Here is a 27,237-nt window from a genome sequence, read left to right on the forward strand (position 1 = left end):
AATCCCTCGTTGTTTAATTTACTTTTGTTAGCAGACTAAGGCCCTACTTTGTACCAGAAAAAAGAAAGATGTTGGGCTGAATAGAAAAATAAGTTTAAAAAAATTGGACCAAAAAAAAAAAGGATAAGTTGATTGCAGCTAAGTAATGTAGAGTTAATGACAGGGTTAGTTTGAGTGATAAGTGGTTTGGTTTTGTTTAAGTAAGATTTCGGGTTCGAATCTTATATATGTAGAAAACCTTCACTAAAATACTCACCCACCATAATCAGGTGTGCGGCATAGGTCAAATTTGAATTAGTCTGGACAAAATTTTAGCTATCTGGGACACAAAAAAAAAAGTAGAGTTTGGGAATATGAGATAATGAGAGTGCATGGATTACTTACAAATGAGGGATGGGTTATCTATATTTACTACCATAGTGATTAATTTTATTTCCCTCCACAAATCAAACTGTTAGCTTACTGCTAAGTCATCTACGTTAAACCAAAGTATCACTCTTTAAACATAAATTATATCTAAAAATTATTCAAGTTATCCAAAAAAATTAACGTGCATATTGTTTTTTTTTCACTTTTTTTTATTCGTATCTCAATTTTTTTAACAATGCAGACATATTTGTTTAGTATTCAATAAATAGATAAATAAGTTTGCTAAAATAATATTTCAAACACACATGTAAAAAAACATAATAAAATATACTCAATACAATTTATGTTTATTTTTTCTTTAAATTTAATATTTTTAATAAAATATATTTAAATTATTTATTTAATTATGCTCATAATTAATGAATTAAAGTTTCTTAAATTGGGGGATAGAGTAGTTAATTAATTAATTATTTAAATATGCCCACAATTTTTATTAATACAATCCTATATGCTGTATTTTTTTATTTTAAATTTAATTTTTTAGTCTATTTTTTTACTTAAATAATTATACTTTTTTTTTATTGATTTACATCGCTGTCGTAGCTCAGCTCGTAAGCATTTGTTATTCATATTAGCATATTTTAATTGCATTATCTCTTATTTAAATAATAAAGATCAAATTAATAATTAATACAAATTTAAAGGACTGAATGGATAAAAATTAAATTTGAGGGTTTAAGTTGAAAACTGAGAGTTTGAGACAAATTTTCATTATCCCATAATTAAATATTTTATCCTTCTTAAATTATAAAACACCTTTAGAAGATAGGTAAAAAGTAACATTAAAAAATATTATTAATAAAATGTTATTTTTATTAAAATGTATTATACTTTAGGAAATAAAATTTTTCTAATAAATATTTTATAATTTAGAATGAAAGTAGTGTTTTAAAATTTTTAACATAATATTGTTAATGATGTTAACAATGGGACTGATGGCACGGTTGTTTGACAAAATTAATTAATTTTAAATGTTAAAATTGTGGTGTTGTGAAAATATATCTAACCACCTTTATTACATGCTAAAATCAATTACTCAATTTGGTCCAAAATTTAAGGATATAAATTTTGTAAAATTTTTTTTCCATTTATCCATTGTATTTATTAATTTAGATTCTTTTTTTATCAATAAAATTTTAGGTGAGTTAAATCTTAAGGCCTTTTTAGGGCCAAAGCATTCCTTCAGACTCAAAAAATACTTAAGAGATACTTATATATTACCTATCAATCAGGTTTTTACATCGGTAATGTAATTTGGTCTCAAAATCTTATGAGTTATGAGTTAAATTCTTATAAATTAAATCAATCTTTGTTGATTACTATATTAGACTCTTCTATCTATTAATTTAAGACTTTTTCCTTAGTCATTATAAATTGGAACTATGGGATTTTATTGGAATGCATGTTATTATTAAAAACTCCTTATATTTTAAAATTATGGTTTTCAGAAAATATCCAAATAGTTAAAGTGTTTGAATATATTTTCACAAAATTATAAATTTACCAAATTTTTAATTCTACTTAAAATCAATTCTATAAATTAATTATTTTACATAATGTAATTAATTATATTTAAAATTAATCATATAAATAAATTCTAGATATAAAAGTAGTTCTTAAAGTGTATGTTTTGAAAATGTTGGCGATATGTTTGTAATTTTAATTTTATCAAGTGGGAAGGGCGGTGAACGTATTTCGCAGGTAATAAATGAGGAACCCATGGCCACGTTTTACAATGAGGACGTGACACGCAAACGCTGTCGCATAATCTGAATCCAACAACAACAGTGGAAAGTGATTACTGATTACTGATTACTGATTACTGATTACTGATTTTAGGGTGCTTTTGATAGGAGCAACCTTCTTGTTTCTCTCTGGTTCCTATGCCAACACATCATCATCAGTTCATCACTCAAGCATCTCAACCTCATCTTCATCCCTCTCCTGCCGAAGCCCCTTCTTCTCATTCTTCAACGCAATCTCCCAAATGTCCACCGCCAGAATTCAACCCACGGCATGTGCTCTCTCCTCCACTATCAAAAAAGGCCTCCGCCTCGGCCCCCACCCTTCCCTTTCTACCCCCTGTTTCAACCATTGCGCCATCCGTGGCCGTGGAACGCTCCGGAAGGCCCTTAGGGTATCTATGTCTTCTGCTCCCTCGTCCAGCCCTCTTGAGATTTGCGTCAAAGCTTCTATTACCACTCCCACCAAGCTTGGCGACTGTAATGAATTTACCTCTCTTTTCACCTGTTACTGCTCCTGTCGTTAATCTTCTGTTTGGGTTTCTTAGATGTATTGCATTCATCTTTTTTTGTTTTGGAGGGATTCAAATTGGTTCTTTTGGGGGATTGGGGACGCAAATTGAAATTAAGCTTTTGCTGTAAATTTGCACAGTTCGTGTAATGAATTCGCGCCATACGAGGAGAAAAATTAAAATGGATGGTTTTGCAATTGTGGTTTAGTGTGTCTGTTCTTTAGAATGATGGGACTTATCTAGTAAAAGAAAATCCAGAATTAGAAATTCATCGTGTTGGGTGTGAAATCCGGCGTTCGACATCGTCATGTTTTTCCTCAGGACCTTGTGATTTTCTTGGTCATTTTTCTTTTAAATACTTTAATTGGTATATAAACATACAACCAGCTAGCTTCCTCTGTGGTTCATTGCTTGACATTAAACCACCTAGGCACAAGTTCAGATGCTGGAAGACCAAAAGAAAGTATATAAACATACAAACATTTTTTCAGAATAAAATAAATTACTATGTTATGCATCTAAATAGATTTATTCAATAAGGTATGCGCTAGTGTTCCATATAGGACTTTTGAACCCTGCTTGGATCTATGATTACATGAGAGTTAGATTTCTATTGCAGAACATAACCATCAGTCAGAGGATGGATGAGATAATACAGCTGCCTGTATCCCCTAATTATGTAGAGTTAATTGTTTACACATGCTCTGCTTTAAGAAATATCTGTGTGTGTGTTCTCTTTGTGATTTATACAAAGAGTTAGTTAACTGTGATCACTGATTGGCTGTCCTTAGAATCACCTTTTCAGGCCCCTTTTGCCAAAGAGTTCTGCTGACATTGGAGGAAAAACATCTAACTTATGACATGAAGTTGGTGGATCTGAAACACAAGCCTGAATGGTGATCTTCTGTTCCATATCTTTTTGTTACGTGTTCCAATCATACAGGGCTTTATATTAGCTGTTTTCAAGAATCTGAATCACTTACCGAGCACAGAGTGGCTTACTGGGTTGGTACCATTTTAATAGTTGCTTTATGTTCCTTGTACTGGTATAGGTTCTTAAAAATTAACCCAGAGGGTAGAGTTCCTGTGGTAAAACTCGATGAGAAGTGGGTTGCTGATTCAGATGTTATCACACAAGCATTGGAAGAGAAGTTTCCTAGCCCACCATTGGGAACCCCACATGAAAAGGCATCAGTGTATGTTTGATCAATTTGGTGGTATAGGCATCATTCTTCTAGATTTCCTAATTGTTAAAATAAAAGTACATTGCTTCAATGCAATGTAACACTTGTGCATAATGGGAAATGGGTTTGAATTCTTGGACAATTACGGGTTAAGCAATCTTACAGGAATCAATGCAGATATTTTCCTTCATGTGACAGTGATCTTGTGTCATTCATTTCCTTATTGTCACCTATTGTATTTGCCTGATACCAGTGCTGAGCTGGGCATTATGTCTATATGTAGTTATAGGGGATTTTGAATATTGAAGACATTTTCATTCTGGATTTTGTTGTCCACTAGATTTGAAATTGAGAAACAGATGAACCTCTGGGAGTACAAGTTTCTTTTTGATAAATTTAATTCATTTCATGCATTCTCTTTTTATGAGTGTAGTAATGGGACGATCAGGTCTTGTCACTTTACTCTCTCTGTTTCTGTTTTTTAATTTTAATGTTTAAGGTGTTAGCTTTCTTTGTTTGGTATATTACTTAGGCATACTTTATCATCCCGTTTTGTTCCCTGCTTGAACTTCCATTTTAATTTCTGCGTAAGGTCATTTACTTTTTGGAGATTGAATTATGATGTCAATAGAAAAATGGGTATGTCATTTATTTTAATGCATCTAATTTATGTTGCCTAGAGATGCATTTTTCAGATTTGAAGTTGGTTACATGACCTGGATTATGTATCTGTAGCATGCACACTTGGCATAGTTTCTAAGTTTGTTTTTCAATCTTGTAACTTGCTATGTAAGGTTAACTTGAATTACATGCTTAGATAAGTTATCTTAAATTTTGTCTGTAGTGGCTCAAAGATCTTTTCTGCATTCATTGGGTTTCTCAAGAGCAAACATCCAAATGATGGAACAGAGCTGGCCTTATTAAATGAGCTGAACTCTTTGAATGATTACCTCAAGGAAAATGTATGACTTCTTCCTGCTATCATCTCTCTCTCTCTCTCTCTCTCTCTCTCTTAATGCTTGCAATCTATGTTTTTTTTTTGGTTTAGAGATAAACCTGTTGACTGTTGTATGGCGCAAAGGAGACGTAATGGTTTGGAAAATTGGTTTGCAGTGATATTGTTACTTGCACTTTAAGAGTCTGGATTGTCTAGAGCTCTTCATTGTAAAGTTTGAAAATGGAGAAGAGAGGACAGGAAGCAGTTGTAAAATGAAATGGAACACTTTTATTCCTCGTGTCATTCTCTCCTCAAACTCTACAAGAACTATATGATGAAGAATTCTAAAAGATCCTTATACCTGTAATTCAGGTCTTGTTTTTTGAACTCAAATTTGTGCTTTGACCTTGATCAGATTTAAGTGGAATGATGAAGCACAGAATCCCTACTCTAATATACCTCTAGTGAGGTTGTTTAGAAAAAAATAAAAAATAAAAAAATGAACAGCCACTCAAATTCAGTGCTGTGCTGATGTTTAATTGCTTCCCCCTATGATATTTTATTTATTTATTTAACAATCAACATGCAGGTACATTTCTTCATTTTTGTTTAATAGACTAATTGATTAATGTTTTCTTTCCCTTTTAAAGGGCCCTTTCATCAATGGGAAAGACATATCTGCCGCAGACTTATCCCTTGGACCAAAGCTATACCATATGGAGATAGCTTTGGGGCATTATAAGAAATGGACAGTTCCTGATTCACTTCCCTCTGTGAAGTCTTATATGAAGGTATGTTCAGAATGAGCCTACCACCTTACCATGCTTCATAGCTTTTAAGCAAGTTCTTGACCCGTGTCTATGATCGTTTTGTCTGTTCCGTGAATGACCTTCGGTATTTTCTCTTGGAAGATATAATACCGTACTGGCACCTCCTTGATTTCACTGTCGGGTAGAATGAATCATTATTCATACAAGGTAGACTGAATCATTATTCATATAATTCTCTTGTACTGCAAAACTCCAGTTTCAAACCTTGAATGGCATGACTGACTATTTCAATATCTATATTTTTTCTGATGGTTTGATAAACGCCAGGACCTCTGATTATTCTGTGACATACATGTCCATAAGAACACTTGGCTAGTGGTTGAGAAGGCTTTTTAACAAGGACAATGAACTGAAATTGGAATTTCTTTGCTGCTCTAACAACACCTCCATTCAAGATGCTCCAACATCTTTTTGCATTAATTTGATACACGCTGTAGTCCACATTTGAGTATCATACTTGTGATTTTTTTTTTTTTTGGCTCAAATTGATTGATACTACCTCTGGGCCTAGTATTTACTAATTTCCAGCTGTTAATTTTAATCGGAAGTTCAGAAATTGAATTCTTATGCTGGGTTTTGTTACCTTGGCCTACTTTAACAATTCTGAACATGCCAGGTTATTTTCTCGAGGGACTCATTCATCAAAACACGTGCACAACCGCAGGATGTCATTGAAGGTTGGCGTCCAAAAGTTGAGGGTTGAACTGCTGATGCTGGTCTATCATCTTCATGAGGGTCTCTGGTCTTTACCTGATTCTACTGAACCACGCACACTAAGATTCCACACGTAGCTCAGTGTCCATTTCGTTTTGTACTATAATTTTGAGAATCACAATGGGCTGTTATTAAGATATATGTACAATTTTAACAATTCTAGGCTAGAAAATGAGGTGATGCCCAGGGGGTCTTGATTTTCCAGGACCAGGAGCAGCAGGAGAACCGCTTGAGAAATAACATTTACGTAGTCATTAAAGTGTAAGAAAAGCTGATGCACTTTGTTGGTGGGAATTGTCAATTTTTCAGAAAATTTGATATTTCACTTCAATCAGCTCCAACTAGTTCTGCAGGTGTGTTTAGGAAATTCACTTTTAACTTTTGGGAGTGCTTTTCCACATTTAGGTTAGGATGTGGGATGTTTAAAAAAATAAGGAGATGAAAGTACATCTTAAAATGCTTTGAAAATATTATTGAAAGTGGATTTGATAGGTGTAAAATAATATAGTTTTTGAAAAGTGAATTTAAAAATTGTAATGTTATTTCACAATGCTGTACTAAATTTAATCTCTTATTTTTTATTTAAAAAATTCATTTATTAAAATAACTATTATTTAAATAATAATAATTAGATATTAAATTTTTAGCATTATGAATTAAATAATTAATTTTATTAATTTTTAGTATTAATTTATAATAAAAATTATAAATTTTTATCACATTTTTAAAAATTACAAATTAAAAATTTCAAATAATTAGAGATTAATTTTTAGTATTATAGAACAAAATTTATGTTATCTAAAATATTTATTATATTTTTTATAAATATATTATATTTGTATAATAAAAATTACAACAATTATTAATCAATGTTTTTTTTTGATAATTGTACATTTAAAAGTACAATTTATTATCATAATTTAAATAAATTTTAATTTATTAAATTAATTTTAAAAAAATATATTTAAATGCAAATTTTATTATAATAACTATTAAATAAATTTTTTATAAATTAAAAATTAAACACACACTATATTTGTGTTGCCTAATCCGAGGATTGGAACCACAGACATGCCTCCGTACATTTAACAGAGGCACAAACCATGATGGACTATGCAAAATCCACACTAATTATACCTCAACCAGAATGAAAAATGCTACTTTTGTCTATTGGCAAAATAGTTAGCTAAGTGATACAAAGGAGCAGCCTTTTCAGCATCAAAGTAGGAAAGTTCAACTAAAGCCTTATCCAATAACTCGCTCGCAAACTTCTTAGCCCCATCCACACCAATCAGTTTTGGATACGTAGCCTTATCACATAACAGATCCTTCCCTGCAGTTTTTCCTAATTCTTCAGAAGATTTGGTCACTCCCAATATGTCATCCACTACTTGATACATCAACCCTATAAATCTTCCATACTTCCTCAATCTCTCTACTTCATTCTCACTTCCTCCTCCCATTATTGCCCCACACACAGCCGAAGCTTCAACTAACTTTGCTGTCTTGTGGGTATGGATATACTCCAATTCACTCAAAGTAACCATTTTCCCTTCGCTGTTCAGGTCAAGAAATTGCCCTCCAGAGAGCCCTTTTGATCCTGATGCTGAACCAAGCTCAGAGATAGCTTGTAACATTCTCCTGGGTGAAACGTTTGTGGTTTTATCTGCTATGTGTTGGAAAGCAAGACAGATCAGAGAGTCGCCGCAGAGGATTGCCGTGTCTTCGCCGAAGACCTTGTGGTTCGCCGGCATGCCTCTCCGGGTTTCGTCGTCATCCATACAGGGAAGATCATCTTGAATGAGTGAAACAGTCTTGATCATTTCAATAGCACAGGCCACAGGCATTGCTGAGGACTCTTCTCCTCCCACAAGCTCACAAGAAGCAATACATAAAACAGGACAAACTCGCTTTCCTTCTGAAAGAAGAGAGTACCTCATAGCCTCAGTGAGTTTTGTTGGATGATGCAGAGGCACTGCCTCATCAAGTGCTTTGTTCACCCTTTTGGCCTTGGCGGCCATGTACTCCTTGAACTGAAAGTTACAGACATGGTCGGTGACCTTCATGTTTGTCGAAAATAATTTGCCCTGACGGTGGATGAATCGGGATGTGATGGGAATTTTGCTTGTTTTGAAACCGTTAAGGAGGTTGTGAAGAGAAGACGACCTGAAGCAGGTGGGTATGATTGCAGGAGCCATTGACTTCGGCTTTTCTCTCTGAAGAAAAGAAAACCTTTCATTTCACGGCGCTGTGGTTCTCTGTTTTCATGCCGTCAGATAGAGCGACTTCAGGTTCAGGGCTGCACGTGATTGCACGTGGGTGCCATCTCAAGAGTATTCAGCGGCTTCATTTCAACATTTAGTTTAATGTTATTTTATTTTTTATATTTTTAATAACTTTTATTACTTTCTTGCCTCAAATCATAAAATATTTTTTAACAAATTTTATATATCAATAAATTTTATTAAATATATTTAATAACTTAATTTTTTAAAAAATAAAAATATAAATTTTTAAAAATATCCTTTATTTAATATATTAAAAAATAACAAAGACAAACTTAGAGAGAGATAATAATATTAAAATAAGTATATTTAATAAAATTTTAATTTTTTTTAAAATATCTTATATTTTGAAATGTCAACATTTTAAAAAAAGTATTTTATAATTTGGGATGGAAGGGGTGTAATAGATGTAGAAATAATTGTTTAACTATTATTCCATAAAAATAATTTATTATTTAAAAATATTATAAATTTAAAATGTTCAAATCAATTTAGATAATTAAAAAGGAGAATTTCAACAAGGACCTTCAAAATGAATCATTTTGTTGTTAGGATTCAATACATTTTGAAAATACATTGCAGGTCTAAGGTCCTTTAATGTAATAAAATTTCAGGTTTTAATTACCAAAATATCCCAACTTTCTTTTTTTGTTAAAAAAAAAAGTCCCTGTCATTGCCAATGGCCGGATTGTTGTTGCCGACCATCGAAGCTTCAGTGTTGACACAAGGTTCAGACAATGGTCAAATGTGCCAAGGGATTAAGGGTAGATACACTTAATTCCTCAAAATGAAGGAAACTTTTGAACTAACAAACACTTTAATATATATAATACAAAACAATATATATATATATATATATATTATATTATATTATACCAACAAACACTTTAACATATATAGTGCAAAACACACACACACACACACATATATATATTATAATTTTAACTTTCAAGAGTTTTTATTTGTTATTGCATATTCTAGATATTTTTTTATTTATATTTAAATAATTGCTTATAAATATTTGAATATGACTTGTTATATTTCAACTTATTCTATTTTTTTATAACTTATTTCCTTAAATGTTGACAAGTTATTAATATTATGTTAAATAAATAAGTATATATTTTAAATTTATTTTTCAAGTATTTTTATGGGTTTTTGTTAATTATAGGCATTTTTTATTAATATCCGAATAAAAACTTACAAATATTTAAATATGACTTATTTATATATTAAAAAAAGTTGTCAATACAATTAAAAAAAAAAAAAGGCCCATACACAGCTCCGACAGTCAGTGAGGTGGTGGCTCCAGCGGCCGGTGACAAGAACACTTTTTTCTTATTAAAAGGAAAGAAAGACAGGCATTTTGGTAATTGACACCTAAAGTTTTATTATATTGAAGGACTTTAAGCCAACAGTGTATTTTTAAAAAGTATTGGGCCCTAACAATAAATAAGTTCATTTTGAGGGCCCTGGTGAAATTCTCCAAATTAAAATTTTATCATGACCACTGAAAAACAATAAAACATGACCATTTCATTTCATTTTCATTTTATGGTGTGTCGGATGTTGCCCTTGCCCCACATAGACTCTCAACAATTTTAATGTTTATTTGAAAAATAATTTATTGTAACATATATTTTTGATAAAGAAAACTTAGAGAACATATAGCGAAGACAATATTTTCTTTTATTCAAGGGAAAAAACTTCAACAACTTCGACTTATAAGTTTCAGTAGCCATTATTTTAAAACGAAGAATGACATTAAAGAATTAAAATATTGAATTAAGCTTAAATGATAATCTGAAGATTTGAAAATTCAATATTTCTTAAAAAAATGTGGTAAATCCTCTCAAAATCCAAAGCCAAAGTTGGCATAACATGATTTCTTCCTTAAACATAAGCATCTCACTTTTGAGTTGATAAGAAACAAGAAAATTGGTATGTTTGGCAAGTTGCTAGACACAAATTTAGATTATCAAAGGGAAAATAACCCGAATGCTTCACCCAACCCTCTCAAATATTGCTTGAATTAGAGGGTTATAGTGCTCAAGCGAAAATTTATAATTGTTTCTTAAATCTTGTCAATATTTTTTAATAAATATATAACACACACACAATTATTTTTTGAACCTCCTTCCTACACTGAAGTCATCCATCGTATACAACATTAACAACGCAACAGTTTGTCAAAAAATGTGGGGAATAGTTACTCAAGGTTTCAGAGATGGAACATGCTTGTGGGTTTTTTTCTGAAGAGGCATCTGATAGTTTTAACATATTTAGATTCAAGATACAAAAGCAGAGATTTGGCAGATTTGGCCTCTAACATACAAGAGGATGGTTTGATGAATTGCTTACTAAGCCCTAAACTCCTATAAATCATCCATTCAAATTAATACAATTCTTGTCCATTGGAATTCCATGGAATTACTTACCATCAGGTATGGAATTACATGGCCCTATAACATAAATGAGTCTGACCTATCACCGGGAAAAGTCATTTGCTATTTCCAGGAAAATCAGTCTGAAACAGCAAGATGCAATTGATTCTGAAAAGCCACCTGCACTTCTATTTTGCACAAGCACAGTATCTAGGCTTACAATCCTAAAGAAGCCATTTCATTTTGAAAGTGAAGAGCTCTTGCCCTATCACCATTCTGCAGGTAGCTAGAAATTAATGTCTGATATGTAGTTGCATTGGGGGTTAGCGAGCGACTTTTCATAACCCTGAGATACTTCTCCGCATCTTCCAAATTTCCGTTACGACAGAAGCTCAGTACCAATGATGTGAAAACAGATGATCCAGGAGACAAAGACTTGTACTCCATTTCATAATACAGCTTGAGAGCTTCCTGAATCTCATCCTTTTTGGCATAACCCTCTATCAAATGAGAGTAGGTTAAATCATTGGGTACGAACCCTTTATCTAACAAGATTGTCAACATGGCATTGGCCTGCATCACATCCCCACTTTCACAGAGCTTTTCTACCATCTTATTGAATGCCAAACAACTGGGAATAAGCCCAATTCTCAACATTTGCTCATAGTTTCTCAAGCACTTCTCCAACCATCCTGTTTCAGCACATCCCATGATAAGATGATCAAAAGTCTCACGGTATGGCCTCAAGCCCATTTTTTCCATTTCTTGGATTAAAATTTCTGCTTCTTCAATTTTGCCCTCTTCACAGTACGCGCCTATAAATGATGTGTAAAGAAAACTATTTGGTTGAAAACCTCTTGTAACCATCTCTTCATATACCTCCCATGCTGAATCCAGATTTCCTCTTTTAACTTTGGCATATACAGTTAAAGAGTAAGCAACTGAATCAGCAATCATATTCTTTTGCAACATTCTCTTCAACATTACCATGCTTTCTTCAATTCTTCCCTCTTCTAAAACCCTGAAAATTAAGGTAGAGTTGACAATCACTGAAGGATAGCTTCTCTTCCCCATTATTTGATCCAATGTTCTTACAATTTTCTGCAACTTTCCTTCCTTGCATAAAGCATTAATCATGATACGCAATGTTACTTCATTTGGGTAAGTTCTTTTTTGAATCATATGCTCATAAATATCCCAAACCAGACTAGAATTATCAGATTTCTGAACAACATGAAGTAAAGTATTGAAACTTATGAGACTGACAGAGAACCCATGTTTTTCTACATAAAGGCATATGTCAAAAGCTATGAGAAACATTCTCAATTTTGCATAAGCCTGTATTAGCAAATCAAATACCAAAGGATCAGAAGCACAAACCTTATAGCTATCAAGCAGTGAATCCACAATCAAAAATCTCACAGAGCTGTCCTTATTTTTCTTCAGAAGTGATTCAAGTAGTGCTCGAGCATCCATGACCAACCTGGCTCTAACCAGAATATGGATTGCTATACAGTAAGGTCGAATCCCATGCTCAATGTTTTTCTTCTTTGTTGACCAGTGGAAAAAACCCAAAGCACTTGCGGCATCGTTTGGTTTCTTCAACTCAACCAGCACTCTCTCCACAACTGCATCATTCAATTCAAAAGAATCAAACTTTCTGCTAATGATATCCCAACTCCAGCCTCTTCTAAACGAATTACAAATTGCAGTAACGTCATCATTCGACGCTGCTTCCACATGAATCAGCTGGGCCAATTGGAAATGCGATTGAGGACAGGAAAAACGAATTCCAAAGAGTTTGAAGGGTTTGGATCCCAAAGATGCAGAAATTTGGTGCACCAGAGGCATGCTTCTACAACCCGAAACAGAAGAGAAGCTTCCCTTTTTCCTTGGTTTTCATGCATTATTTTAGCTTCCAAGAAAATAAGAATCAAAATTGCTAGTAAAAGCCTGATATCTCCATAATCCATGGCAGTTACTACTTGCCAAAGTCATTTTCTGCAATATCATATCAACAAATTCGGCCACATGCCATGTGAAGCACATAAAGGAGAAACTGGGCATGAAAAGTCGACAAGGCATACAATATTGAGTATTTAATGATGCTAGGATTTGATGCAATTCGCTTTGAGGAGGACCGAAGAGATATAGAAGCAGCAGTGTAGAGAAAAGGGGTAGAGAGTAATCAAATATCTTGGTGATCCATAAGTCCTGGTCAAGCCTTGCCGGCTGTTTTCTGTTGAGCAAGAGTAATGCCACAAGGAGGAGGAAATTAATTCCCGGCCAATATCACTGTTGTTGAGGGAATCTGAATCTCTACTACCAGTCTACCGCAAATGGTGCTACCTCTCTGCATCCAGAGAAAAAATGACGTTGTGTGGAATCAATTCACTAAGTTTAACAGCATTTAAAGGTGTAATTTCAGTTCATTGATTTTTTTTTTTTGGAACAGAAGTCAATTTTATTAAAAGTAAAAGTAAACGATTAATATGTATAAAAGGCCCAAGGAATTAAAAATTCCATGGGCCCAAATACAAGCACAAACTTAAAACAGAAATACAAGATGAAATACAAAACAAATCTGAACAACAAAAAAGAAAGACAAAAAAACTAACAGAAAGGGAAAAAACAAACACAATGAACATAACAGACAGTAAAGAAAAGACAAAGAACATGATAGCTCTGCTCAAGTCTTCACGCAAGAACCAGACACCATTGCGTTGAGTTGGAAGATTGCTTCTCAACCTCCATTCATTCGAACTCACTGAGGAGTTGAAGGAGTATGAAGCAAAAAGAGTGTTCCAGAAGGAAATGAGTTTTCTTCGCTAGCAAAGAAACGAAGGAAAAGAGAAGATAGTGTCCAGGAAGCTGCACTTGAACTTGATGAAGAGATACCCTGTTCGACCAAAACAAACTCATTTCAGCAGCACTGCAAGGGTTTCTGAGCGGCTGCTAAGAAACTCAGAAACCACTCTAATATTCATGGACTCTTGCGGCTGTTTGAGTCATCATCTGAGGTCAGAGTTTCATGAAAGAGAGAGCCACAAGAATCTGAAGCTTGAAGAAAATTATCAGAATTGCTGATTATTGGCACTGATGAAGAGGAATGAGGAAGAGAGTCGCCACCATCATCACTGTTGCCTAGAACTTGCATGACATGATGGGGGAAAAGCCTGATTTAAGCAAAAGTGCACGTGGCTTGAACAAAACAAATAGATAAGCCCAGGTGACAATTGTGCCTGCGTTATGAGGACATTGGGTATAAAAAACGAAACCAGAGGGCTTGAGATCCAATGATGAAGCTTTGAGTCCAAACTAGAATAAGATCTCGGAGAATTGAATAAACCAACTTTGAAGCATTTTCTTCTCACGGCCTAAAGCATCATGCAAGAAGACATCTGGAGGACTAATTCTCTGTGATTTTCACATTTCATCACTTGACAAGTCATGCCACTAAGCATAGAGATGGAGGAGTATTTTCACTCAAGACAGCTGGTACAATTAGAAGATGACACCTCAAAAGATTCATGCAAATGGACATCTGTCATAGAAGAAAGGTTTTCAAAAAAAATCGTCCCCACTGATATTAATTCTCCAGCCAGAGAAACTGCTTCTTGGAACATCTGATGAAGGAATGTTAGAACAAAAAGAATCTGGGCACAGAGAAAGTTGAATCTTTTGCAAAGCGGATCTTCTTGATAATAATAATTCAACTCCCAGTCATAGCGCACCATGATACTAAAATCAGAAAACCCGTGTATAAACCAAGAACAAACAAGCTCAAGATAGTGATTAGACAGAACTTCAGAACAAGAGCGCTCCACATGACCAATGCGTAAGCAGTGAAAGCAAATTCTGTCTAAACGTTCAACTTGAGCGAAAAAATCAAAGCAAGCACCTGATGCAAAAGTTAAAACACCATGAAATTTAAGCTTAGATGACAGCAACAAGCGAGCTTTTAATTGAAGCCCATAAGCATTCCATGGACTCTCTCGATCAAACTCCAAGAGAACACCAAAAAGATTGCCAAACAGTCGACCCATATCTAATGTATAAAGATCAACAGGTAAACCATAGACGTATAACCAAAGATCTACTGTTTGGAAAGAAACTGACTGAAGAGCAGTGAAAGGCTGCCATTCTTGCAAAACAATTAATCCAGCGTTAAGGAGCCAAGGACCATTATGAAGCATGCGAAGGAGATCTTCAGTCTTTTCAAAGCAAAGAGTAAATTTATTTTGTAGAAACTGAATCACAGAAATCGTTCCTTGAAGCTTCCAAAACTTATTAATATATGTATGCAACTTTGATGGATAGAATTTTCTACTGTCCCAAATAATACCATTCACATAGTGAAGCTTGTACCAAGAAGAGCGCCACCTTTGGAAACGACGTGAATCCATAACAGAAAGTTTAAAGCAAAGAACAGCAGAAAAGATGAATAAGAATGACGAAAAGAGAAACAAAAAACGAAGGAAGCTAAGACAACAGATAGACAGATCTCCCCTTTGGTTATTCAATTGAGGCTACTAAAAGCCATTCTTGAAGTGTTCAAAAGATTTCAAGAGCTAAACTTCGCCAAAACATTTTCTAAAGAGTAAGCAAACTAATTAGTGAGCATTACAAACAAACAGTTTCATATATCAATTTCAGATCAATGATGAAGCAATTAGATGACATAAAAAAAAATGCAGAAAAGAGAAATGGGAAAATGGAAAATCGAAGAAGCCATTAGATGGAATAAAACGATGAAGCAAAAAACACGAGAAATCAAAGAATCAGTTAGATGATATCAAATCAAACAAATCAATTCATATTTCAATTCGGAAGGAAAGATCAGTTCAAATTTCAATTCAGAACGAGAGATTGAACCAGGAAGTCAACATCTGGAATTAATTAAGATTGAAGAAGCAAGTCTTCAACGTCAAGTTCAAACCCACGATCTAAGCCTCATCCTCACATGCTGCCTTCCCGCGCCGCTGCCGAAACCCCGCCTCACTTGCACCGACGCCTCTGATCGTCGTTTCTTGAAGGGTTCCGTTCGCCGTGCATCGAGAAGCGGATGAGTAATTGATTTTGTGAGATTGAAGACAACGGTTATGATTAGAGAATCTCATTCAACGGGCCAGATTTGGCTTATATTAGCTAAACGGTGCGTTCCATTTTTTTTGGGGTGTGAAATCTAGTTTATTTAACTTAACTTTTGATTAAAATTAGATAAATGTAACAAAAAAACTTTATTTACAAAATCGTAGATTCAAATTTCATTAATAATGTGACAGTCTTGTTAGTGAATAATCTATAAATATTTTTATAAATTTGAAAGTATACCTTGATCTTGGCCAGCAAATAAATATTATTATTTTAAAAATAGTTTTTAAAAATTATTTTTGGTTTCCATTCTATTATTATTAAAATAAAATGTTAAAAAATATAAATTTCAATAAAAATAAAACCTAAACTGGGCATAGTGCACAAAACCGGTCTAGTTTTAAGTAACCAACAAGTGAATAAAGAAATAATTATATTTTGTGAATATTTTAAGAACCTTTTTAAAAGAAAATACTGAAAACTGAATCAGTCATTAAATTAATTAAGTTATTAATTCAAAAGTTAATAGTTAAAATATTATTAAATTAATCATAAACAAAATATCTTGTCAACTCGTTTAAAATACTGATTTAATGTTTATTAATTTTACTATATGGATTGAACTGAATTTCTATACTATTTACGGATATCATCATTTTAGCATTTTAGAAAACTTGATATTCAGGTGTTGTGGATGTTTCCTACGTGTTTTGTACTTTACGTCCCATGCTTTGTTTGCAACGTTGTCTGCGTATATACGTATCTGTATTTTACTTATGTATATTGAGTTGGCATAATTTTATATGCGACCGTAATATTTTTGCACAATTTTTTGAAAGGTTTACTATTTTAAAGAACAAGTATGTTCTTGTATCAAAAGAGGGGGAAAGACAGAATAAGTATGTCGAGTATTTGTCTAAAACCGGAAGCAAGTAAGTTGAAATACAATATTTAATTTAGTATTTTGGAAACTTTTAATAATATTTATTTGATCTCACAAGATTTAGATTCACCACAACAACAACAAAAATTTTTAGTTAAGTTGGTTGACTTTTTTAGGAATTATATATGATTGCTTCAATTTAAAAATTAAAAAGCATATGATCAAGAAAGAAATTTAAAACCAAAACACATTCACATAATTAATTAAAGACATGTAAATTATGTTTAGGCTACTTATCATTCAAGAAAACAAACCAGCAAGTTGGATCTATCATATTATTTTTACGAATCAAAATTCAATTCTTATTAAGATTGTTGTTTATATTTAATGTTTCACCTCAATCAACAAACATTTTCCATTATGTTTCGAATATAGTCAAAGATAAATCAATTCTACAATAAAAAAACGGAGAAATAATGATAACAAAAAATAAATAATTTCTTTCATTGTCATTTAACGAGAAGAAGCAAAAATAGAAGAACTCCATCCTTTATCCCCTGTAGTTCGCCTGACCCCAACCGAACGTCTGAACCATGGACTGAACCTGACCGCCTTGACCACACCTTTCTCCACGAGAGCTATAACCATGGACTCCCCCATGTCCGAACCCCTCCTTCCCTCCAATCAAAGCTTCCCATAAAATGCAAAACCCTCTCCCACCACCACCCTCCCTCCCTCTCCTCCTCCGCCGCTGATGTGCCTCCACTCCTGTCCCCTCACAAATTCCCCCGAATCTGGACGATTCCCGACGAAATTCGGTTCCTCCAGGGCCTCCACAACTCCGCTTCCCGCGGGCTCGTCTTCCCGAGAGACCTGCATATCTTCTACGACCGCTTCTCCAGCACCATGTCTCAGCCCTACACCAAGTCACAGCTCTCCGAGAAGCTCCATCGCCTCCGGAAGAAGTTCCGCGTGCTCTCGCTTCGTCTCGCTCTTGGACTCAACCTGTCGATGCTGTCGCCGCACGATCGGGCGCTCTACGATCTCTCCAAGAAGCTCTGGGCCCGGATTCCTCTTCAATTTCCCCATTCGTTGTCAATCCGGGCTTGATCAAGGTCGAGGACGATCCAATTAGTGGCTCGAATCTTGGTGAGGTGGTTGCGAAAACTGTAGTGGAGGTGTTTGATCAGTGTGTAAAAGAAGCGAGGATGAGTGTTGTTCTACACAGAACGCTTTCTCTGGCGGTGTCGATTTCTGGAAAAGGAGGGGATGTGGTGGATTTCGGAAAGCGGTGGGAGGAACAGCAGGCGTTGGAATTTGATGGGTTCGTCAGGCGTTTGAGATTGGTGCTGGAGAAATTTCTGCTTCATCACAATTGAACCTACCGAGTAGTAAAAATCTGCATAGAAATTTTGTATGCCACAAATGTTTGCTTTGCATTGGCTGGGAAGTAGCCATGGGCTGGCTGATTTGAGTACCGACTGATCCCACCGTTGTATACATCTTCCAGAGCTGCATGAGAAACTGGTGCCTGAAAAATTTGTGCTCGTAAAATTGGAAGAATGATAAAAAAAACTCAAAAAATTTATTAAATTGAATTTCAACTGTTAAACTTTAAAAATGCGTAAGTTCATTTTTAAATTTTATAATTTTATTATAATAAATTTATAATTTATTTTTAAAATTTTAATATGATTGAATAATAAATAACTTTATTTTTTATTAAAATTTAAAAGTGATAAATTTATTATAATAAAATTATAAAATTAAAACTTAAAATTTTAAATTTAGGAATTTTTGCACTTGAAATTTAAAAATAAATTAATTAATTTTTTTAAAATTTTTTGTATCATTCTTCGGTTCTCCCTGTAAAGTTTATTGGTGCTTGTGAATTCTCTAGTAATTTTTATCCTGCAGTTTATTGCTTGTATGTAAATATTAAATTAAAAAATATAAATAATAAAATATTATGCAAATTAACAATTTGCATCCTATAATTAATCATTTAGCCAAATATTAACATTGGCTAGACCAAGCTTACTTACTTTCACACCAAACTGAGTTCACCTTAGAGCCAATAATTTGAGCAAATTGAGTTTATGAGAATCAAGTTTAAACTATTCCATCTCTTTCAAAAAATTTATATAATTAAGTTCGGCCCTAATATTTTTAGGTTTCAAGTTTATTAGGACCAGTCTGAATATTCAAAACTTTTTAAAAATATTTTTTATTTTTTGAAGCAATTTTAATTTTTAAATAATTTTGTTAACTATAAAATATTGTTTTAACTTAAAAATAATAAACTATCAACTTTGTACTTAAGTGACTCTATTATTATTTTATTTATTATGTATAATTTATTTATAAATATTTTCTTTACTTGTAAATTAATGTCTTAATTATTTAAATATTGCTCTTATCATAGTCATATATAAATATTTTATATATTTTAATTAATTATGATTAAGTTAATCTCAATTCAAATACAGTTAAACTACTAACTTAAAATTATTATCTCGATTAGTTCAAAATTTTTAATAATTTTTGAATAAATTATACTTTTTATTTTTAAAAATATGAAAAAAATAGTCATCATTGAATTATATAAAACAAAATTATTTAATTTTGAGAAAAATATTATTTTTTTAATTATTTTTCCTTTAACTTTTTAATATTGTTTAACCCTTATATATAAGGATTCGTTACTCTAATTTATTCTCAATTTTTAACTAAGTCTTGGTGGAGGATAACCAAATAATTATTTAAAAATATTTTGTTATTTATTATGTTTATTTAGTAGTAGAGAAGAGAATTTGTATGTGTCCGAATTTTATTTTTAAAATTATTTTTATTTTAAAATTACTTTTCTTATTTTATAAAAAATATAAGATATATTTTTTTGAATATATAAATGATGTGTAGGACTCAAAAATTTTTTTAAAAAAATTAAATCTTAAAACATTAAAATATATTTTAAATATTATTTTAAGATATTTTATATATTAAAAATAATAAAGATATAAATTTTTTTAAAAAATAAATATAATAATGTACTCAAGTATATAATATTTTAGTATAAAATGATATAAAACTTAAAGAATTAATTAATATTTATTATATTTATATATTTTTAATTTTTTTATTCTAGTATTTAGGCCAAGTTTGAACTCAATCAAACTTGGTCTGAATTTTCTTGAGCCTATTCAATCCATCCCAAATAATGAAGAATATTAAAAGATTAATATTTTTTTAAGTTTAGCATTAAATTTTTGGATGAATTCAAGTTAACCTATCAACTTAGTCTAAATTACTAGCTCTAATTCACTTGAGCCAAAAGAGAGTCAGCATAAGTCCCTTTGCCTTCAAATACTAGCTAATCACATCCTCTCCACTGTGTCCAACTACTAATGGTAAATAAATGATTCCAATCTAAATGCTACCCTGAAGACAAACACAAGTTCTAACAACAACTGTTTTAAACAAATTTAGTTTGAACTTTACTTACTTTTCTTTATAAAAAGTTATTGTATATAAATATATGTGCCACTTTTCAGGCTGTGCTTTGATTGGGAGGGTTTTTTGGTTACCTTATTAAGTTTTGTGAGTAGGGAGGAGAGGAGATGAGCTTTTAATAATTTAGTTTAAAAGAGAAAAGAGAAAAAGTAATAATTAATTTACTATTATACTCGTATATATTATCTTTTATTTTTTTTACTTCCATCTAATATAAATTAATTTACACCAAAAAAGCAATTTTATTGTGGATAGTCATTTGATTAAATGAATAATAAATAAATAAAGTTTCACAAAAAATTATATGAAAATTGATTTCTTTGAGTGAACCATAAAAGTTGATTAAAAATTCCGAAAGTAATAGACCATAGAATGACTTCAAGCTTTCACCTTCCTTCATGCCTCCACCGATTTCCAGTTGCCTAACCTCCATTGAATGACTTCCACTTCTAGACCAGCAAAGTATAGACCTCCTCATCCTTCATTCACTTCAATGACAGACAAATTGAAGCTCAAAGCTAGAGTTGCAACGAGCTCGATTACTTCCTCTTCATTGCACAGATTCTGATTGGGCCGGCAGCATCCTCTTCCTTATAGGGCGACCTTTATCTTCATCTACACGCAAGGGACTGCGGGCTGGATGGATAGAATTGCAATACGAATGGCCATAGCAAGCAAAAATGTGGAGATCGGGAGTTTATTTTACTGGTGGGATTCAAGGAATCTGAGAAAATAAATGACGGTAAGTTGGTTAAGAAATTTGGCTCCCCTTTAAAAAAAAAAAACCAATCTGGAAGGGCCAATATAAGGGATGGGGATGGGAAAATTTTAGCTCCGCTCTCTTGCAAAATTTCATAACTAGTTAAAGGGAGGGGAGGGAAAACCAAACACACCCTCACAAAGAGACATGAATAGATTAGGCTTGTAAATTTAGAACGTAGCCCATGTATTTGGATAGAATTCACATATGATATTTTTTTTTACTCTTTTTATAATTATATTTATTTGTCACCTCGATTGTGATTTTCCTTATAAAAGAAAGTCAATAAATATAGGAGTTACTATCAAAATTTAAAAAAATAATTTTAAAAACGTTTTAAAAAAAACACACGATCTGTAATAATTAAAATAGGGTCTGAGAGTCAATTATGTATAAAGAATCCGTTAGGCATCCCACAACACCTATCCGTGGAAATAGTTATCTTATGTTGAATATAAAAAATTAATATGCCTTAAATTTATTATAATGACCCTTCATAAAATAAAAATAAAATGTTAGTAAAATCAAAAAGAAAAAAATGTATTTATTTATAAGTTGAACTTGACATACGATAAAACTCTAAAGCCTATATATTATTTAGAGAGGATTCAAGTACACGTAATTCAATGGCATTGTTAGTTAAATTTTTGTTAGTTCATTATTTTATGTAAATAAAAAGTCCTTTTTATGCTAAAGTTTAGTATTACTATTTTAATTATTTATATATTTATTTTGAATAAATATTTTTTAAGAATTTTTTAATTTTTTTGCTTTTAAAAAATAACCAATTATGATTTGTAATGATTTAGTATCATTTATTATCTTCTGATTGAAGACTATATACACACATGATTTGATATCATTTATGGTAAATCCTATAATCATAAAAGAATCTTGATTAAAGTATCCTTTTGATCTTTCAATTTTATATGAGATTTCAATTTGATCTTTTAATCTTATAAAGTATATTTTCAGTCCTCTAATCCTAATATTATTGGTTTTAAATAATTATTTTTTGTGTCAATTATTATTATTTAAAAAATAAATTTAATATATTAATATTTAAAATATTTTGTAAATATTTAAAAATTTAACGTAAAATTTTTTTATTATAAAACTAACGGCATTAGGAGAAACTGAAAGGTCACCACACATATAATGAACAATAAGGTGCATAATTATTAATCTCACATTACCCAGCAAGACAAGATATAATCTAGCTGTCATTCTTGATATTTAGTTTGATAGGTTACTTTTGGCTCATTTTTGTCGTTCTCCCTTGCTTAATCAATGCATCTTTTTATTCTGGCCGCCCTAGCTCAATACTTCCTTAATTAAAAAATATAATATATTTTTTGAAGTTAAATATTAAAAAATATAAAAATTTAGCATTTTAAAATATAATTTTATAATCATTATATTTTTTTAAAGTGTTCATAATAAATAAATCACTTTATATTTACATTAAATTGAAACACATTATTAAATAGGAAAAAATATAAAAAGATAATATTAATTTGAAAGCATTTAACTACATTTTTAGAGAGTAAGATTCAAATAAAAATATTTTTTATTCTTTAATAGAGTAAGTAGATTTTTTTATTCTAGCCCCACTCCATTTTTTTATAAATACAACTAGGGTTTTTTTCTAATTAATGACTGAATCAAATTGTAATCCCATCACATTAAAATCTTATTTATTTTTCATTTGACTATCGTCATTATTATTTCAAATTTTTTAATTTACATAAAAGATACAAATCAAGGCATTTAATTTTGATAGAACCATAATTATGGAGATTTGGAATTTATAAAAAATAAGAGTAATTTTAATTTGAATTTATGAAGTTATTATTTTATATTAGCTAAAATGCACAAAACTCTCCTAATTTTTGAGATAGTTATATACTTTTAACACATATGATGATACTCTTATTTTTTTAATTGAGTGACATTGTTCTCATTGTTCATGAGTAACACAATTTAAAAAAAATTATAATTTTATTATCTTTTATTAATTAAAACAAAATTTTATATAAAACAAATAAAAAAATTTTCTAAAGCGATCATTGATAAGAATCGTATAAATAAAAATTTATAATTTAATAACTGTGATATTTTACAAGTTATTTTTTAACAAAATTGATACAAAACACAATAGCAAAAAAAATCTATCTTCATCAAAAGCTACACAAATTCTATTTGTAACATACTAGTAACATATTTTTTTATTTTAATAAGTATTGAAAAATTTATTCAAAGGAAAAAATAATAGCGACAAATAAATAAAAGTATGAAAAAAATAAACAAAGTAAATGACAAAATTTACATGACTCCTATTAATGGCAACTTTTACATGATATTCGTTTAATATAAAATGATATTTTAATTGATAAGAAATAATAAAATTATAATTTTTTTTAAATTTTATTACCTATAAAAAAATGAGAACAATGTCCCTCGATTCAAAAAAATACAAACATTGTTATATATATTAAAAGTAAAAATTATAATTTCACACCTTCTTAAATTATGTTAAAAACTAATAAAAAATAAATTTTTGATGTCATATGTCATGTGTGCTCATTAACATGACTTGACAATAACTATATTAACAAAATAATAATTAGTTAATAGTAAGTGGTTTTGAAAAACAAAATTAAAAATCATGAAAGTTAATTTTAAATGTTGAAAGTTAAAAGAAGTCATATATAACTGCTTTAAAGTTCAAGAAAGTTTTATAAATTTTAAGCTTTTATATTTTATTATAAAAACCTATTTTTATTTTTTTATATTTAATTTTATTATACTTTTTATTTATTTTTAATTTACACATGAAAACTTGTATAGAATGTGGTGTTCACAGTATTGATGATTTTTTTTACCTTCATGTCGATGATTGATAATAACAAAATTAGATTTATAAAATTAGAATGTAGTCCATGTATTTATTTTTTTGTTTTTTCTATTCTATTAGCAGTAAAATGCACAAAAATTGAAGAAATAAGAAAGGTAGAGGAAAAAAATTAATTAGAGATCATTTGCATCATAATTTGGATTTATTTGAAATATCTAGATGCCCATAACCGCTATATTTGTTCCAATTAAGTTCCTTGAATTTGGCATATATTTATACTGTATAATATTAACGTAAAATATATTGCTATATAAAAATATGAAAAATACACTATGATTATTCCCTGTTGCTTCTCATACACATTTGAGAAATATTTAATGACTTTTATACCATTTTCAATGTTTCAAAAAATTGTCTCCCTTTAAGAAAGTAACCAAACAATCATTTAGCTTTTGATCGCTCGTGTAATTTTGCAGTTGATTATTAATAATATTCACAATACGAAAGCTTTTTCAACAATTATTGCTGCTATATTGAAGCTAATTTTAAAAGTAAACACTTTTTTTTTAAAAAAAAATCCCTAGCTTAGAAAGGGTTCCACACACAAAAACATGCCATGCTAATATTGGCTTCAAACCTGAAAACTCTTTCAAACCACAAAGGTGGTACTATCATTGAAACACTTAATCGTTAATTAAAAAAAAAAGTAAACATGCTAATAGATAGTAATATAATTATTCAAATAAAAAATATTAATATAAACTAAAATATAAAAATGATATTTAAATAAGATCTAAAGTAACTAAATCAAATTGTGGCAAAAAAAAAGAGCTAATTAAATCAAATTCTGCATAATAAAAGTCATGCGTATATTAATTGGTATGATGATTCAAATATATGGGTTAGATTCAATGAAGGGAGGAGGTGAAGGGTTCAAAGATATCAATAAGAGAATCAAAATGGGAAAAATGATTCAAACAGAACATATACTATAAATCGACATTTACAAATAAAACAGAGAAGGTTATCGAAAAAAAGTAAAGGTAATGAACAGTTAACACTAAAAGGAATATGCTGGACAGGGGCGGTGACGGGGGACGGGGCCACGCCCTTCCTAACTTCTCCTAACTTTTAAATTTTTTTAATAAAAAATAAAAGTTATATATGTTCGACCTTACTAAAATATATTTTATGTATATAATATATTTAAGATTAAACATAATATTTACTTTTCTTTTAATAAATATAAAACAATATATATAAAGTTAAAAAATTTTAGCATCTAAAAATATGTGTTATATATAAATATAATATAATATATACTATTAAGAAATAGAAAAGTTTTCAATTTTAGTTGAGGGTATATAATTGTAATAGATACTTACTCTGTTTAAAAATGTAAAATATTTTTTAAAAAATTAAATGTTAAAAAATGTAAAGTATTTTTAATCTTTCGAGAGGTAATCATTACTTTTTTTTTTCAAAAATACTCCTACTGATAATAACTTTATATTTATTGTAAAATATTTAATAGAGATAAATATAAAAAGATAAAATTAATTTAAAAATAAATAATTACTTTATTAAAAATAAAATTTAATTAAAAATATTTTATATTTTTTAACAGATTTAGTACATGTTTTGTTTTTGTGATTTGCATTTGACCTTTGAATACTTAGTGCTGCCGCCCCATTCACAGATTCAAGCCAATTAGATTTGAGGTATGTGTATGCGGTTTGCCTTTTTGTGATTTGCCTTGTTTCATATTGTTTTGTTTGCGTGTTGTTCCTTTTTTTTTTTTCTCTTTTTTGTTGAATCAAAGAAGTTGGCTTGGCTTCAATATCATGACCTTAGGCCCCCTAATTAAGCAAATATAAGGACAAAGTTGAGGTGAGCCACTCCAATTTCTAATATACTTTGCTTTTTCAATGATTGTGATTTTATTGTGCAATTTGTGTTATGATTTGCAATTCCTTATATATATTTAATATATTGTGCAACTTGTGTTATGATCTTGTAGTTTTTTTTTATTCATTTTGATATTTTACATAATATAATTTACAACCTATATTTTTTTAGGATTGAAAGATGTCTAAGAAAAAACTGTTAATTTATTTTTCAAGAGAAAGGAGATAAATGATCAAAGAACACCATCTATTTTTAGTGTTAAAAATATTATTAAGCAACCTACAACGTCAATTATGGAGTAACCTATCCAACCACCTCCTTCCAAATCGACGAGTAAAACTTAAAAAATGATCATTGATGATTTTTATGCCATGAAGAATCAACAAGTAAAACTTCAAAAAGGAAGGTACATATTTATTTTGGTTTTATATTTTAAAATTAATAAATATGAATATAGCTAGCTAGATGTTGAAATATTTATGTTATGTTAGATTTTTTTCCTTCAATTATAGTATATGCTTTGAGATCTTGGCCTCCCTCCTTAAAAATCTTGGCTCTATCCATGTTAGGAGGCATTTTTGCAATTGTCAAGGATACTTTTTCCTTGTCAATTTTTTTATGTATTTAAAAAATATTTTTCCATTTAAAGTGCACCAAACATACTTGTGGTAATTAATATTCCATTGTATCACATTGCATTACACTTTTTTTTTTACTTTCGCATCCGATATCTTGAAGCATCTGGGTATGCTAAGTTTATTATCTTCCCAGTCCACTCCAAACTAATCTAGATCCCTACTTAGGCAAGGCCCTCTTTAAAGGAATTTTTACAGGTACTACTGACAAGACATGCTTTACATGCTCAACTGCGCTACTGTATACCTGAGACTCGAACACGAGACTCTTAGGTTAAGCTGTCCAAGTCCTTAACCACTTAGACAAGTGCCTTTTGGTCACATTGCATTACACTTCATTTTAAAAGAGTGCAAAATTGAACCAAATAGGTTTTTAGTAAGCAATATATATGACACTCAAACATGCTACCACATGTTTTGATGAAAAGGGTAGGTGTATTGATTGTCTCATGTTAATGAACTTTAGCTGATCATTACTTTGTGAGTATTTTAGGAGTAAAAATGTTAATTAACCTAAAGTTAATCTAAAGTTAATGGTCAATATCAATATTTATTAGTTGACCAAAGTAA

General features: G+C 30.7%; 3 protein-coding genes across 5 annotated transcripts; 1 reads left to right on the forward strand and 2 right to left on the reverse strand.

The window, feature by feature from the left end:
* The first annotated feature begins 2,277 nt into the window (after positions 1-2,277).
* Positions 2,278-6,679, forward strand: LOC129297926 (glutathione S-transferase DHAR3, chloroplastic-like). Its single transcript, XM_054936274.1, has 6 exons — positions 2,278-2,651; positions 3,489-3,579; positions 3,736-3,879; positions 4,712-4,829; positions 5,455-5,595; positions 6,251-6,679. The coding sequence occupies exons 1-6, from the start codon at positions 2,417-2,419 to the stop codon at positions 6,335-6,337; spliced, it is 816 nt and encodes a 271-aa protein (XP_054792249.1). The 5' UTR covers positions 2,278-2,416; the 3' UTR covers positions 6,338-6,679.
* Positions 6,680-7,492: 813 nt separating this feature from the next.
* On the reverse strand, positions 7,493-8,607 carry LOC129303566 (geranylgeranyl pyrophosphate synthase 7, chloroplastic-like). The gene has a single exon (XM_054942957.1). It carries the CDS (start codon positions 8,544-8,546, stop codon positions 7,506-7,508), a length of 1,041 nt encoding a protein of 346 aa, XP_054798932.1. The 5' UTR covers positions 8,547-8,607; the 3' UTR covers positions 7,493-7,505.
* A 2,245-nt stretch (positions 8,608-10,852) lies between these two features.
* LOC129302491 (pentatricopeptide repeat-containing protein At1g66345, mitochondrial) lies at positions 10,853-16,104 on the reverse strand. Of its 3 annotated transcripts, none has more exons than XM_054941428.1 (3): positions 15,961-16,104; positions 12,398-13,370; positions 10,853-12,133 (listed from the first exon to the last, which is right to left on the reverse strand). In XM_054941428.1, the coding sequence occupies exons 2-3, from the start codon at positions 12,866-12,868 to the stop codon at positions 11,234-11,236; spliced, it is 1,371 nt and encodes a 456-aa protein (XP_054797403.1). In that variant the 5' UTR covers positions 12,869-13,370; positions 15,961-16,104; the 3' UTR covers positions 10,853-11,233. The 3 variants fall into 3 exon arrangements, with proteins under 3 accessions (XP_054797403.1, XP_054797402.1, XP_054797401.1); XM_054941427.1 differs by having other exon boundaries at positions 15,893-16,084; XM_054941426.1 differs by lacking the exon at positions 15,961-16,104 and having other exon boundaries at positions 12,398-15,424.
* Between the last annotated feature and the right edge of the window lie 11,133 nt (positions 16,105-27,237).

Source organism: Prosopis cineraria, unplaced genomic scaffold (assembly GCF_029017545.1).
Source record: "Prosopis cineraria cultivar Desert tree isolate PC_DT_omini unplaced genomic scaffold, ASM2901754v1 PC2, whole genome shotgun sequence".
NCBI classification, from domain to species: Eukaryota; Viridiplantae; Streptophyta; class Magnoliopsida; order Fabales; family Fabaceae; genus Prosopis; species Prosopis cineraria.

What these genes read in the sequence shown, in the direction of transcription:
- LOC129297926 (XM_054936274.1), top strand. Translation starts at nt 2,417, where the DNA reads ATGTCCACCGCCAGAATTCAACCCACGGCATGTGCTCTCTCCTCCACT. An exon ending in CTGAAACACAAGCCTGAATG is followed by an intron (nt 3,580 to 3,735) that starts GTGATCTTCTGT and finishes GTACTGGTATAG; the next exon opens with GTTCTTAAAAATTAACCCAG. An exon ending in ATGATTACCTCAAGGAAAAT is followed by an intron (nt 4,830 to 5,454) that starts GTATGACTTCTT and finishes TCCCTTTTAAAG; the next exon opens with GGCCCTTTCATCAATGGGAA.
- LOC129303566 (XM_054942957.1), bottom strand. Translation starts at nt 8,546, where the DNA reads ATGGCTCCTGCAATCATACCCACCTGCTTCAGGTCGTCTTCTCTTCAC.
- LOC129302491 (XM_054941428.1), bottom strand. Translation starts at nt 12,868, where the DNA reads ATGCCTCTGGTGCACCAAATTTCTGCATCTTTGGGATCCAAACCCTTC. An exon ending in CACTGCTTGATAGCTATAAG is followed by an intron (nt 12,134 to 12,397) that starts GTTTGTGCTTCT and finishes GCTTTATGCAAG; the next exon opens with GAAGGAAAGTTGCAGAAAAT.